The 14,909-nt window shown below is 46.9% G+C and overlaps 1 protein-coding gene across 3 annotated transcripts; it reads left to right on the plus strand.

The window, feature by feature from the left end:
• The first annotated feature begins 36 nt into the window (after nt 1-36).
• Nucleotides 37-14,035, plus strand: LOC135916327 (uncharacterized). 3 transcript variants are annotated; one of them, XM_070530224.1, is made up of 4 exons: nt 37-283; nt 4,795-5,086; nt 5,724-6,817; nt 13,795-14,035. In XM_070530224.1, exons 2-4 carry the CDS (start codon nt 4,805-4,807, stop codon nt 13,796-13,798), a joined length of 1,380 nt encoding a protein of 459 aa, XP_070386325.1. In that variant the 5' UTR covers nt 37-283; nt 4,795-4,804; the 3' UTR covers nt 13,799-14,035. The 3 variants fall into 3 exon arrangements, with proteins under 3 accessions (XP_070386325.1, XP_065305733.1, XP_070386326.1); XM_070530225.1 differs by having other exon boundaries at nt 38-283; nt 5,724-6,475; nt 13,799-14,031; XM_065449661.2 differs by lacking the exon at nt 13,795-14,035 and having other exon boundaries at nt 5,724-11,279.
• The last annotated feature ends 874 nt before the right edge of the window (nt 14,036-14,909 follow it).

The raw sequence follows: 14,909 nt of genomic DNA on the forward strand, positions 1-14,909 counted from the left end.
GCCGAACTACGCGGACATGGAAAGTGCGTAATTCACTCAGCCAGCGGAAGCGATGGCGACAGGAGGCACGCTGAACTATCAGCGCTCTCGATAGGCTGAGGCCGGCGTATCGCCGAGACAGCGGCGCAACCGGAACCGCCATCTACCCGAGCCTGCTGCCGCTTTCACACGGCTTGTCAAGGTTACCTTGGGAGCGGCGTTTTTTTCAGGAGCCCGCTTCTATCCCGCAGCGGCAGCGACGGCGAAAGGACGCAAGCTGAACTACTCGCTACAGGCTTTGCAGGTTGGTTGTAAGCGTTTTACTTATAGCGTACGCGTATGCACCATTAATGTCGTCGCTGTTGCTTCCTTGTGTTTTGCATGCATGTAAACTGTGACAGTTTCCCTGTTTTGTTAGTTGTGCGATTCTTTCTTTGTTTCTGGGCTCAGGAAAAGGCACCTTTGTGGTATTGCTTTGGTCCACAGGCTCTACAACGTCTATATATACTGGGGTCTGACTGTGAAAAAAATATGCATTAAAATTTATTGCAGGTGCCTCTTATAATGCGTGCACATCTGAATTGTTTAAGAAGCTCAGAATCTTGATACTTGATTGTTGCTACGAGTACCAGCTATTAGCGGTTTTTATATCTGGAATACGTACAGAAAGAAGGTACATATATTGTAGGTAAGTTATTTGGCCTACAACTTAGTCCAGCCTGTCGTCTAACTCGGCATACAGAGAATTGGCATCTACCATGTCCTCGTGCAAATTATGGACTTCAAACTCTTGCTTTCTGTCTTCCAAATATGCTTAATAGGTGTAAATTAACAATTGAGAACTTTATAAAAAGTGCGTCAGTTATGATGCTGTGTTTATTTCAGTAATTATAAGACATCCAGTTTTTGTGCTATGCAAATATTTTATTCATTCATTGTTGTGAAAGGCCCCACGTGTACGTTTATGTACCGTTGTTTTCTGCTGCCTGTGCTTGTTTTGTATTGCTTTAGGGATGATGAGGCTCGTCAAGTTGGCTTTATGCAGTTTTTTTCCTCGTCCTACCCAACCACAAATGCGCATTCCTCATGTACCATGTGGTTGAATAGATAAACTCAAACACAAGACGAAACACAGCCCTGAACGACCAGCTACGAATAGCTATGAACTTGAGCCATGTCTACTCGCGCTGAACTTAAGGAATCGCTGTTGCGCAACCCAGAAAATTTTAAACTTCAAAGTGTTTTTAAGTTGTGTAACACGGATACCACTTGTCCCTTTAAAGACAGGTTAATAGTGTCATAACGCACAGCCACTTTTTTATTACAACATAGGAATTGTTCCGAGCGTACCACTGAACGTGGAAGCAAGAAACACTGGGCATTGCACCAGCCGCATTGTTTAAATTGCAATCGCGTGAAAAGAGCCATCGGAAAATCGAATTGTGATGCATGAAACTACACCAATCTTTTTCGCTCCAATCGCGGCATGTTACACAGCCTTTATCCACCCTTTTTTTCGTATCGGGTAGGTTTCTAGCCGCTTTCCTGGGGCGGTCTCTGAGATAGTGCATTCTAAGGATGTGTGTCAATCCAGATAAGGACTAACATGGGCGCTACCGCTACCGGTGGTATCGGTACCACTGGTTTCACCGTCGACTATCACCACACGGTAGCCTTCTTTTTTTCCCTCGTGGCAGCTAGCATTTGAAACCTTGTTGTTGACATGCAACGCCTCTGGTCGAAGGTGCAAACACTGTCACTTGAGGTATCAGTGGCCTCTAGGAATAAACTAGATGGCTCATACACCCCATTCTTACCCGGAAAAGCACTCAGGCATACTGTCTTTACAACAAATATACGTTGAATCGCCTTCTAGCAGGTTTTCCGGCACGCGTGTGGTGCCAGCCCTGAAAATCGCCTGTGGCATTTAGCATATTCATAGTTCTTCACCTGGATTACTTGAAGCGGTGGACTTGCACGAGATATCGAGATACATAACGCACTAGATAAGCAAAAATTACTTGTTAGGTTTATAACTAGTTACAGTATTGTGCTTAGTGAATGTTTACGAAATATGCAAGTATGAAAGAATGGCAGGTATAGCCATTCGTAAAGAATTCTAAGGATGACATGGGTTTAAAGATATGTGCCTTGAAACTGGGGGGAACAATGCGCTGTTGTTTCATTGGGTTATTTAACGAAACTGCTTGTTATGCATTGACTGGGGAAAGCAACTGGAACGCCCAGGCATTCATGTATTTGGTCGCACATGGGGGGGGGGGATGAATATCTCGAAAATCGTGCTACCTGGGAAATCAGTTCCAAGTGGTGACGACGCCCTTTAGAGTTCGCCGGCTAACATTCGCAAATAGCAATATGCGCCGTAATGTTTTTAAATAATATAATTATAATTTTAAATTTCTCGTGTGTTCGAGTAATGTCCGCCTCTTTGAGGGATTCAACTCAAGGACTACAACCACGTGATCTGCCAAAGACGATATTGAAAATTTTTTTCAGTCTAAATTTAAACCAAATCCCGCAGTATAACGCAGTTTTGTTCTAAAGTGAAACCGTTCACAGCGATGCAAAGCGAAATCAAATTCGTTTTTTTTTCTGTCTTTTTTTTTACACTATGGCATCCTCACGCCAATCATATTTCGTGCTCGATTACTGGTGCCAAACTGCAGAGCTTTCTAGGTGTCACTTTGCTTTGGTTTCTTGTGCAATACGGGCCACGTTAAGCTGTTTGCGGCTTTGACCTGCACCTAAGTCTAAATACGCCAAATTCGCTGCCCCGACGAAAATGCATTCGCAAATGACGGGAATCGAACCAGGGACTTTGTGGTGAGCAGCGGTTCGCCGCGGCTGGTGCAGGCGATGTACAAAAGGCAACACATTACGCATAGGGACACATGCGCTAAGCACAGGCGTCTGTCGGAATCACTTGGACATGGAGCTGTTCTGATAAATTAGGTCCACAACAGAGGCGGCATTCGGGGACGTCGGCATTCGACGAACTCGTGCTTATCAGTCTCACGTTTTATTCAACTGCTCAGGTGAGCAAAGAATAGGGCTGGGCGGTACTCGCAGACTCAATAAAGAAAAAAATTCAGCTAATTTGATAATCTACCGCCTCTTTGGTATTTTTCAGCACTAGAGGCCTACGGATAAGCGCACGTGGGCCATAAGCCTACGCTTTCGATGATACAGTTTCGAAGGTGCAGCCGCTGTCGACTTTAAAGAGCCGCAGCCAGGTTCAGAACGCTGAGACTTGATTCACTTAGTGAGGTTTATCCCAGCTGTACGTATATTTTCATCATTATAACTTATAGTTCACATCATAATGAAAGCGTCTCACAGAAATATCTGTTCATTGCAGCTCTTTAGTGCTAACACTTTTCAAGTATAGACATAATTCATACATGATTATTTTATTTCACTTTACTTCCTTTAATTTCTCTTTGGCATTTCATCGACGCAGTGTCCTAAATATGTGAGCTAGGGTGTGCCTAAAATTACCGATGAAGAATTTCCACGTTGCAGAAATAACGTGCACATTTTGCGACTGCCAAGTGCAGCTGTCACTTTAGAAATACCACTGATGCACGACGCTGGTTGTTAGCTATTTTTCTAATAACGCTCGGAACATGCATGGTCATTGTTATTGGAATTCTCACTTAATTTTCAAGTATTGTATAACAAAAACAAGGCTGGCAAGTGGTTATTCGTGTTCAGGCAGATTAGATATATTGCTCTCAAACAATAATAAGAATTCACTACAATGAGCTAAATATTTCTCTGAGGTGGGTGAAAAGACGCTAAAATATTGCGCGAGCTACTCCCTACATAGGTCCACGAGACAGTAAACCTTCCCGACAGTAGGCTTCCCGACAACTGGAGCGTATGAAACCGCAATGTTTACCGGGAAACGCTGGCCACGAACGCTATGCACGAAGGCGGGCTTTTTAGTAGAAACAAGGCATCTTGCTTGGGGCGCAATGTGGCAGAGGCCAGCGCCATCTGGAGGACTTATAAAGAATCGGGCGCGCCACTTTTCGCCGGACGACATACTCGCACGCCGGCGCGGGCAAATGTCGGACACCGTGACTGGTTTATGCATGGTAGAAACGCTGGAACAGGGGCTTCATTGAGTATTCACGTAACCGAATGATGCTTTCCCGTATAATCAAATCAAAATCCGACACTATCATGTCTGTACGTAGTGTGTAAGTCGTACTTTACGATTTTTCTACGTATTTTAGATTGAGCAATTAAATTAATTCAGTAACTTACATGCCGCACATGGAGGGCCTGGTATATGGGTGGTTCAAAAATCTTTTGGCCGAAACTACGTCTGACACCGACGCCGGAGTTTCTGCAACACGGGGTCATTAACGAAATCGCGTTAATATGAAGCTTCCGTGAAGTCTGGCAACGAAGGCATGTTACGTCACATGATCATCGTGATAGCTTTCACACTGCATGTTAGGTCAACTGAGAAGCTTGTGAGACAACAGGGAAGTTGATAGTATCTAGTGCACCCTAACAATAACAATAAAACAAAGGAACGGCCCGTCATTAAAGACATTTAGTAAAAAGTACTAAAGCACGTCACATCACGAACGTAAGCTCATCACCGTCGAGTGTATCACATATGTCTTGAGGCCAAAACATCAACGATAAGAGCGTCACTTATCTTAGGAGGCCACAGCATCAATAGCAAGGAGACGTTCGCACCGAGATAAATGCTTTGCCGTATGCATTCCTCCTGCAATCATCGATGCCATAAATGAGCACTTGGATACCATTGCCCAGATTTCCAAGAATGCCGGACACCACGTACCACATGTGCGGATTTGCGAGCGGTCTCAACTGGCGGCCCGTCAAATTCATGCAGCGCCTGGAGACCACCAGAGTCTGCCGCCTTTGCGGAGTCGTGCCGCAAAGCATAGCCGTGCTGCCTTGTGCGCACTTGATGTGTGGCTCTTGCTTGGACGGATGCGCCAGTGAAGGTGGCCACGCGTGTCCACTGGACAAGATCTCGTTCGTAGCCGAGTCGGACGTCTCTTGGATAACGTTTCACCAGAAGCACATGGAAAAGCTACAGGTACGGTCAGTCTCTTCCTCATTGTCATTTTTATCATCCTCCTACTCCTCATAAGCGTATTCACTGGCATCATTATTGTAATCATCATCATCATCATCATCATCAATTTATTCACTTCAGGACGACGCTTCTCCTAACGATTACTCATTATTCAATTCCTGCGATGAGCCGGCTCCAGTCAATGCCTGCAGATTTCATCAGCTGATCAGATCATCCTATCACTTACCCCTGCTTGCTCTGTCATCGCCACGCTCTTAACCATATTGTTTGACACACAACCTCAAACCCCTCATTAAGCAGAGCCTTTGCAAGAATTTATTTAGGCAGTGAATAATCAACTACGGATGTTCTTCTACAGAGTCCACAGGATGACAGTTTAGCGAAGTGCACTAGTAGGCTTGCACATTTTTGTCGGCAAATTTTTGTATGGGTCCTGTTCGACCACTGCAATGGGTTAGAACGCGTGGTTCTCTACAAACATAATAGGGTGATAAATTGATGGTGCTGTGGGCATATGAACCTCCTCGTGAGTGGGACAGGGAAACAAGAATTGTTCCTTGCGAGTGTTATAGAACTTACTACCTTCCGAAGAATGCAGACCTAACGGCATTCTTTTTTCTTTTTTTAACGCGTAAAGGTAAGCTGCTGGAACACCCACAACGGTTGCGACTTTGTGGGCCCAGCCGGGGAGCTGCTGGATCATTTTGAGAAGCGCTGTTCCTTCCACGCCACGAGGTGCCCTCGCTGCCGGGACGCAGTGCTGCGTAAGGACTTGCCGAGACACTACGAAGCTGGATGCAACGGGGTCGCGTCGCTGCAGCTGAGCGTTGCCTGGCACGTATCCTCAATCGACGTGGCCACACCAAATGCTAACGACGAGCCGGCGGTCGACTGCTCTTGCCACGACATGCTGACGTCCATCCAAGGCAGGGTCAACGACCTTGCCGAGACCCTGTCGAGACTCAGCTCCAGACAACTTCAAGAGGAAGTGATTGAGACGGACTCGACCACCACCCGGGGCGCAGCGAGAGGACAGGCCACGGATACTGTGCATGACCTAACGCCGCTGCCGGTAACCGCGGATCTCCGGGCTCTCGTGTCAGCGCTGAACGAGATGAAGGTCGTCATCGCTGAGGGATTCCGGAAACTGGAACGAAAAGTGCGGATGGAGGATCTCCCGGCTGGCACGTCGCCAATGCAGCACTCACAGGCTGCCGTCACCAGCCGGCCGGCAGAGGGTGCACAGCTTCCCCCGTCTGTACTCCTCGAAATGCCGGGCAGTAGTGCAGGACACCACAACTTCCAGAGCAATGACGCTGCTACAGAACTCATTGTGGTTAGCTTGCTGTACAAGCCTTGTGAGGTGGCGCAGCAGCTCAGTAAAGGCAGGTTGTTCTCTTCTGCTATCTGCCTGGGCAAAGAGTACACCGGTGTGAGCGTGAGGTGCTACATGCGAGGGAACGCGAGCTTCGTCGCAGTCGTAGTTGCGGTTAGCAAGCCCGAGAACTGGAAAGTGCGCGTCGTCCGGCCCTTGCGCGTTGAAGATTTGAGTTCGCCGTACTTGAGGATGTGGATGCCTGCAGAAGTGTCAGAAGTGCCGTACGGCTTCCGGGACGTACTCTCTGAACCTCCGGAAACCAAATTGTGGTGCCTTCTTGACACGATCACCCTAGCTAGAAAAATGATACCACACGGAGGATTTCAAATAGACTTTTCGGTGGAACTGGAACGGTGCGTTTCCCTGTGACATGAGAGAGTGCGAAACGCTGAGCATTCTTAAATATAGGTTTGGTGTTCGCGCGAAAGCAACCGTTCCACTCGATCGGCAGTTATTCCTTCTGGGAATGCAAACGCACTGTTAAATGAAAAGTCATATTGCAATGATAAGAAATGTTTGACACCAACACTGCAAGTTTGCAGGAAGTTGAAGAAAAATCCCGGACCAGGATGAATTCTTCTTTACTTGAGAAGCTTTCTTTCTGACAAAGCCCTATGGGCCGCGCGCGCCTTTGTAGCTTCATGCTATGACATAGGCGGACGTCAATTTCTCGCTTTCGTAATCTTACCTCCACCTTGAGAGCTTCCGCAGGACTGATTGACCTCATTCAGTGGCCCAGTGCTTAGAGTTGTCGGTTATTTCGCCCTCGGTCTGCGATCTGCTAGCCTCCTGCTTAGCGCAGATGGTAGAGTGACTGCCCGGGAAAGGCGTGGGTCATGGATTCGTATACCTAGCAAAGACGAATTTTTTTGTGTCAACTGCGTAGTTTCCTTTCTGAGAAACCCGTGTGGGTGTTTTTTGTAGCTTCATGCGACAAGACGGCCAGATGTCATTTCTTCCCTTTCAGTCTATCATCGCAATCATCATCATGATAATCATCAGCCTATCTTTAAGTCCACTATAGAACGGAAACATCTCCCCGAGATCTCCAGTTACCCTTGCTTTGCGCTAGCGACTCCAACTCGCTTCCGCAGATGTCCTAATTTCATCACGCCACCTAATTTTCTGTCGCCCCCGAGTACGATTCCCTTCCCTTGGCACCCATTCTATAACTCTTATGGTCCAGCGGTTATCTAACCTTCAAATTACATGGCCTGCCCAGCTCCGCTTTTTTCTCTTCGTGTGAACTATATTAGCCACTACCCCAGTTTACTCTCTGATCCACACCACTATCTTACTGTCTCTTAATGTTATCCCTAACGCTTTTAGTTCTAATGCTCTTTGCGCGGTCCTTAACTTGTTCTCGAGCTTCTTTGTTAGCTTGTAAGTTTCCGCCCCATATGTTAGCATCGCTAGAATGCAATAATAATTTCATGACTATTGCATGATTATGGCAATGACAACACGTGTAGAATCGGTCTCGTGCGCAAGCGGAGCGAAGCGGGGTGCGACTGCCTCTCTGATCTGGAGATCACGAGAGCCAGCGCGAGGGTGTCGTGTGGGTGCGATTAACAGCTGCCGCCGCTGACAGACCCTGGGGCCATCTCGTACTCATCATCGCCGCACTACGCGTTTCTTCTCACGCTTTCGCCATGCCGTCCTCCACATCCCGCCTCAAGGTTCCACTTTCCGCCTCGCCGTTCCACTGCAGCCCACTCTAGGCCTTCTTCGCGCTTTCATCCGCCGCTGCGCCCGTTCCCTCGGTTGCGCCTATAGGACTACACCGACTCCCTCCGCAAGAACGGCCGCCTAGGAGCTGCGCTCTAAAGAAAGCCAAAATATCGCAGTATAGACCGAGCATAGCACAGGGCGGCGAAATCGGATGAACGCGCCTGTCAACAGTAATGAGTGGCTGAAAGTGCGCATTGTACAATTCAATTATGCTTCGGGCACGCGCTACGCTTCGTTTGACGCCAACGCAGTCTATGCATGTTAAAGACATCTGAACGAGTTTCGTTGGCTTGGGACGGCCATGAGTGAATCTCATGGCAGCTAAAAACAAGGCATCATGCAGTTACGTTTACCTTTTCCGACAAGAGGAACGTAGATGTTGCGCAGTTTGAATAGCAAGCAAGATATGTGTAGTGCAGCATACAGGTGAGACTTGTCTTGCCCCACTAGAGCGCATAGGGAAGGATGTCAATTGTGGCATAAAGTCGACTGTCTTCCTGTTGTTGCAGATAAGGCATGTGCTAACTTAGCCGGAATAGCAAAACGTTTAACAGGAATAGCGCGAGATTTACCATGGAAAATATAAGGCTTAGAAGCTTCTTAAAACCTGTTTTACTTGGATTATCTTGTAGGTTCTTATGATTCATTGCAAATGCTTAGCTTCACTCATATTATTATAAAATGTGAAGACGCCAAATAAACCGACACACACAAAAGAAGAGAGCGGGACGTTCTCTTCTCTTGTGTGTGTCTGTTTATTTGGCGTCTTCAAATTTTATAATGAATAGCTACCAACTAGCCCAACAAGAAGTGCTTTTGTGCACTCATATTACTTGTGCAAAAGGCTATTGTTATAGCAACAGACATATTTATATTGATGGACTTATTTTACAGCAGAGTTATTCAGCGCAGTTCTATAACACATTTTACATCGTTACTGTAAAAGCTGAAGCCAGATTTTTTTTTCTTGTCGCGGAGGATTCTAATGTGTCAGTAAAGGACGTAAAGTGTGGAATGTGGGCTTCTTTACACTGCACCCATTCATTATATTCTACCGGCTGGAAAAAGTGTTGCCATAACGACCTTTTCTAGCAATATTAGTAAGGAAACTGTATATTTTTGTTCGCACTAGAATCGAATTGCATTGCAAATACATTAACAGGGCAGCTTTTATGTGTCTCTCAATGTAGAATCAATTAGGCATCGCAAATCTTCTTGAACACAGAAACTGTCTTAAAATACTGTTTTCAGTATTCAAGAAGTTTTGCAATGCTAGAGATAAATGAAGTGACGAGATTCATTCAAAGAAAAAAAAAAAGCCGCAATGTTGGTCGGAAGGTGAAGCATGATTAACTGGGATAGCAAACTATTAGACAACTATACGAATTATTAAAACTAGTAGTTTTCCCGGCCGCACACATTGCTGTAAACATTCGCTTACTAATTGAATTGACGAGCTTAGTGCCGCGCCTGCACGGGGGAACATTACCACATCTCGCATCGATGACCGCGGACAATCGTTATCAGGGCGCTGACGCGATGAAGAGGCGGCAGCAGCGGCGAGCGAAGTGCCCTTCCTGCGGCCTCTCGCTTCAACGCAAACCAGTCGCGCCAGAAGCACGGCGTAGGGTGCGTAGCCGGACAGGCGGCTCTTACCTTCAACGCATGCAACGGGCCTTCGCTAGTGCTTCCCCTCTCCTATTGCAAACGCTGCTGGCTCGACGACGGCGCGCTCACACAACGCCGAAATCCGATAATAAATAGCCCGCTTGCGAAGCGGATGTTACGTGGTATAAGGGAACCGAATAGCACAGGGCCAGACAGGAATAAAGCATCGCGTCAGCCTGATTGCAAAAGCACGCAGTGCATCGCCCAGTTCACTTTATTATTAGTGTTGTAAACTTCATATCTTTCACCTGATAGCGACGTGCCTCGAGCGGCCTTTACGCTATGAAATTGTCGCGGTACGCTATGTCATTTGGCCCGCCGTGGTTGCTCAGTGGTTATGGTGTTGGGCTGCTGAGCACGGGGTCGCGGGATCGAATCCCGGCCACGGCGGCCGCATTTCGATGGCGGCGAAATGCGAAAATACCCGTCTACTTAGATTTAGGCGCATCTTAAAGAACCCCAGGTGGTCTAAATTTCCGGAGTCCCCAACTACGGCATGCCTCATAATCAGAAAGTGGTTTTGGCACGTTAGGCCCCATACTTTTTTTTTAAAGTCATTTGAGTCGCGGTTTGAGTCTTCCGCTGGCGCACGTTGTTTTCCTCTGTTTCGTCGCGCATATAACGGCTTTAGGGTCTGTAATATCATTCGATGGTGCACTTGCGAGATCACAAACTGCGGTGCGGTAGGACAAACGAAACGAAAATTTTCATTTTCTTTAGTTGAGCGTAAATGTTCTCACGAGCTTCTCTCATGTTCCTAAAGACATAGCTCCGAAATGGGGCGCAGATGTCGGCTGAGTTTGCTGTCATATGACTTTTGTAGTCCTGTTTTTCTTTTTCAAACATTGTTCCCGGTGACTTTACCGACCATTCGTTTTTTTTTGTTTTTTTTCGTATGTGATCATTGGAACATGCCATGTAGTGCAGAAGATCACGCCAAAGCCAAAACTTCCCCAGTTGTACGTTTGATATGCTAAATGCGTTAACAGGTTGTCGCGAGGAGATATTAAGAACTTCAAGTGAATAGTTTGACGTGGTATAAATATAACCAGCGTGCGCCGTGAACGCATTGCAATTCGTTTAGTTGTTTCTGAGCGGGAACTTTTATCCAAGATGATCCTCGCAAACGAACGTCTATACGTGAGCATCTGCAGCGCGTGTTGAGCAAACGGCATATGTTCACGCCTATTTGTCAACAAGCGGCGCATATGGCGAAAAACTGTATAGCAGGAGCTGAAGCAGACTACGTGCGAGCACTCTCGACGACTGCGGTTGGTGACGCTAGAGGGAAGGAAACTAATCTAGCGACTGGTGTGTAGCCACTCGCATTGTCACCATCTGCACTAGTGGTGAAACTGTCTCCTTTTCACATCAACAACGGAACGCTGTTATTAAATCAGTCGGCTGTTCTGTGTATTTTACTGAGTGCGCGATAACAGAGCGCCCATCAAGCCATAAGCTATCTAGGGCTGCCAAGACATTGCACCCGCCCCATGTCATCGCCAAGGTAGAATGCGGCCAGCCACGCTGATCAGTGCCATGCGCGTCCTGCCGCCTCCCCCACCCCCTCCCTCCGCTCATAGTTCTCGCATCTACCGGTAAGTATAAACCCCATGCAAGCGATCTTGCACGTGACAGCGACAAGCGACGCGATGGAGATGGCTGTCGCGTTCGCTCGTCGCCTACAAGTTGCACCCCATGCGAGCGACGACTTCGAGCGACGTCTCCCCAGTGTTGCCGGTATGAGGGCAGCAATATAGGCGCCGAAACTAGCGTGACGCATTCTTTATTAACATAAGTTGATGTATTTTACTGTAAAAAGCAGCATAAAATATTTCTGAAAGTCTTGCAGTAGGTTCTTATCCTAAATTCAATCGTTTGCTCGTTCCGTGCGACAATCGGAAGTACTGGAGTTTTGTACATCCAGTTCCGGCTTTGCGCTATTGGCTAGTCACTCATAGCACTTCCGGGCGACGAGCGACGAATTCTAGATTTGCAAAACCGAGTGATCGCGCGACAAGACCGAGCGATCTGTTCAAGCGACGGCCCGATCCGTCGCGCGAACCCGTCGCTCGTCGCTATCGCGCACAAAATCGCGCTAATGGGGTTTAGCCTGTAGGCGCAGTGCTCGCGAAAGCGTGGAGATCCGTGAAACCGCCGAAGAGATCTCGTTTACGTGCGTGGCATGAAACCGTATCATACGTCGCCGGCTACCAAATGTTAAAAAGAAATTATTTATTTTCTCATTCGTATTTGTTTAATTGCACGATAATTTGCAAAATTCTGCGGCCCCTTTCCATGTAAGAAAAATCGACCTGCGAGCGTACTTATTTGTATAAATGGTCGAATTTTAATACAACGTAATTTCAGTATAACGAAGCAAATAGGCGACTTCAACGAATTTGTTATATCGAGGTTTAACTGCACATACCGGGTGTCCCGCGTAACTGGAGACAAATATTGAAAATATGCAACTGCCACGTAGCAAGACAGGACCACGTAACTTTTTTTGCCGTCGCATGGGCATATGAAGATTATTTTTAGAAACGTCTTTAACGTTACTTGGGAAATGCTGTACATACGACAGTCAACGCATCAAACTGTAATTGGCGGGTGGTCTTAGCTGTCGCGCTAAGGGCAAGCATTGGCTTATATGTCTTATTGGTTAGCATACAAATGCCAGGAATGCAAAATGTATACTTACGCGTGAAAAGTGGCGTCAGGTTCTGTCGGCACCTTTGGATGTATTTCGTATTCTAACTATGACGCTCAATAGAAGTTCCCGAACTCTGCTATGTTCAATATTTGGCTCTTATAGAATAGGAGGCAGCTTATATTCTAGCAGGAAATGTTAAATAAGCAAGAGCGGACCACCGTCAATATCTATGACATCGCGACAAGCTCGTGCAGGAGCTTAAAAGCGTCGTCGCCACGAACAGCCATGATTCCTATGACTTCTCGCCATAGGGACGTATGAGAAAGGCGTACGAACTTCCTATATTTACATTTTTGATCGCCTTGATTTTTGTCCTACTTATTTTCCAGAGGTTGGGTCATCAGTTAAAAGAGAAAAAAAAAATAAAGGAATTGGGAATTTATGCCCGAAAGGAATCGAAGCACTGAGAGCTATAGCAAGGTTGAGCTTTGCTCTCAAGCTGCTCGGGTGGTGTTCTAAGAATGCTCGTGGGCGACCTGCTCGCGCGAAGCATCGGTGTGGTAGAGAGGGAAAGACAGACAGACAAGAAGGAAAGTCAGGGAGGTTAACCAAGGTCTCGCCTGGTTGGCTGGCCAACACGCGGGCAAGGGGAAAAGGCAGCTGCTGCTGTGAACAGTGCCCTGGCAGCTACCAGGGGTCTCTTAACGGCCGCATGATGAGGGCCATTGCAGGTGTCGCACTGTGGCACGGAAGCTCCGCAAATCCCAGGAAGTGGGCATTGGTCGTTGTCGAATGTCGACGCGTGCCGCCAGCGCTGCTTCCACCACTGGCGGCATACCACTGGAAGGAAAGCAAACAAATAGGCTCCTTCATAACGTCCGTGGTAAATTGCGCATTAGTTGAAGGAGACTTGGGCGCAAGCGGTGCTTACCGCCGCTGCACACCATCGTCATCATTTACAGAACCGTCATCTCATTGTCATCATGGCCACACATGCATTCAGCAGTGTCGCGTCTCTGTGGCTTGTTGCCCCTACTGATATGCGATTTCCCCATATTTGCCACACTTTGCATAGACTTTGTTCTGCATGCGTGTATCCTTTAGCTTCGGGTCTCTTTTACAAGCTGCGTCTGCAGATGTTGTATTAAAATAAACTCTTCTGTGCACCTCAATTAGGGCTTTGTTGCGACTTCTTTGCACAGGATGAAGGCGAACAGAAATATTATGCAGGTCCTACGTACTGTTGAAATCGTATTTACGTGGCGCATCTTGCAGGTAGCTGGCTGTGGCATCGACTCGGTGGCGATGCGCCTCTACCAGCTCTTTGACTTTCTCGATGACTACGAGCGGGCGCTCAATGTGGACATGCTGAGGCTCAAAAAGAACGCGGGCTTGCCTAACTGCTCGTATATTGTGAACACGTTGCCCTTCCGATGATTTTGCAATAGCATGTATTACCGCAAACACTCGCATAACCATATGCTTTCAATTACTGCCATCATAATTAAAGAATATTCTTAGATATGAGATGCAGCTGCTTGTTTATTTATTCCATGCGGTAATTAATTTATTAGCACGTGTGTGCAGACTCACCAAAATTCCACACAGCCGCGCTCACATGAATTCAGCCTCGCGAATCGGTCCGAGGCTGTGTAGCTCTTGAGCTAGTTCACTGACCCGTTTATAAATTACCTTATGTGAAAGTTTTGTCAAGCGCGGTACATAAGCAAACAGTGTTTAGGGGGTATTGTTGCATTGAATGAAAATAAGGACAAATATACAGATTGAAGTTAGTTTTACAGAATTTATCTTTGCATTAGACCTTCGGGTCATGTGGATTTCAACATGTGCACGGAATTTGCATTATGTTTTTTCTCAATACTGCTGTCTATTTTAGCTTTAACGGGTGGTCACATTCTGAACATTGCCACACCAAGTTGAATAAATGGCAGCGGTGCAATATAGTGAGAAAACAACAGCACTTACATCACCGCAAGTACAACCAGAACCTGATACAAACTCCTACGCATAACACGACGCTCATGAATGCTGAATACATGTGCAGACGGGATCGCAGTTCGGCCCAAATGGGCACCATCTTTCACAAAAAAAAAACAGACCAACACCACAGTGAGACCAAGGATGATCAGGCCGCTACCCGGGTCCATGGGAAATAGGAACATACGTGGAACCTAGCAGTTCTCGGGAGGTAGCCTCTACGAACGCTGGAGCAGTCCGCAGCAGGCCAGTCAACCACTATAGGCAAGCACTTTCAATCTGTACTGGTACTTCGACAGGCCTGTATTGCCTATATATTAAAGCTTGAATGTGGCCTCCTCAAAATTTCACAGTGTTTGGATTCTGAAACTTGCAGAGGTGAATCGTTGTTC

The sequence above is a fragment of the Dermacentor albipictus genome, unplaced genomic scaffold (genome assembly GCF_038994185.2).
Source record: "Dermacentor albipictus isolate Rhodes 1998 colony unplaced genomic scaffold, USDA_Dalb.pri_finalv2 scaffold_66, whole genome shotgun sequence".
Taxonomy (NCBI): domain Eukaryota; kingdom Metazoa; phylum Arthropoda; class Arachnida; order Ixodida; family Ixodidae; genus Dermacentor; species Dermacentor albipictus.

Coding starts and splice junctions, on each gene's coding strand:
- LOC135916327 (XM_065449661.2), top strand. CDS start 4,805: ATGCCGGACACCACGTACCACATGTGCGGATTTGCGAGCGGTCTCAAC. Junction 5,087..5,723: donor AGCACATGGAAAAGCTACAG/GTACGGTCAGTC, acceptor TAACGCGTAAAG/GTAAGCTGCTGGAACACCCA.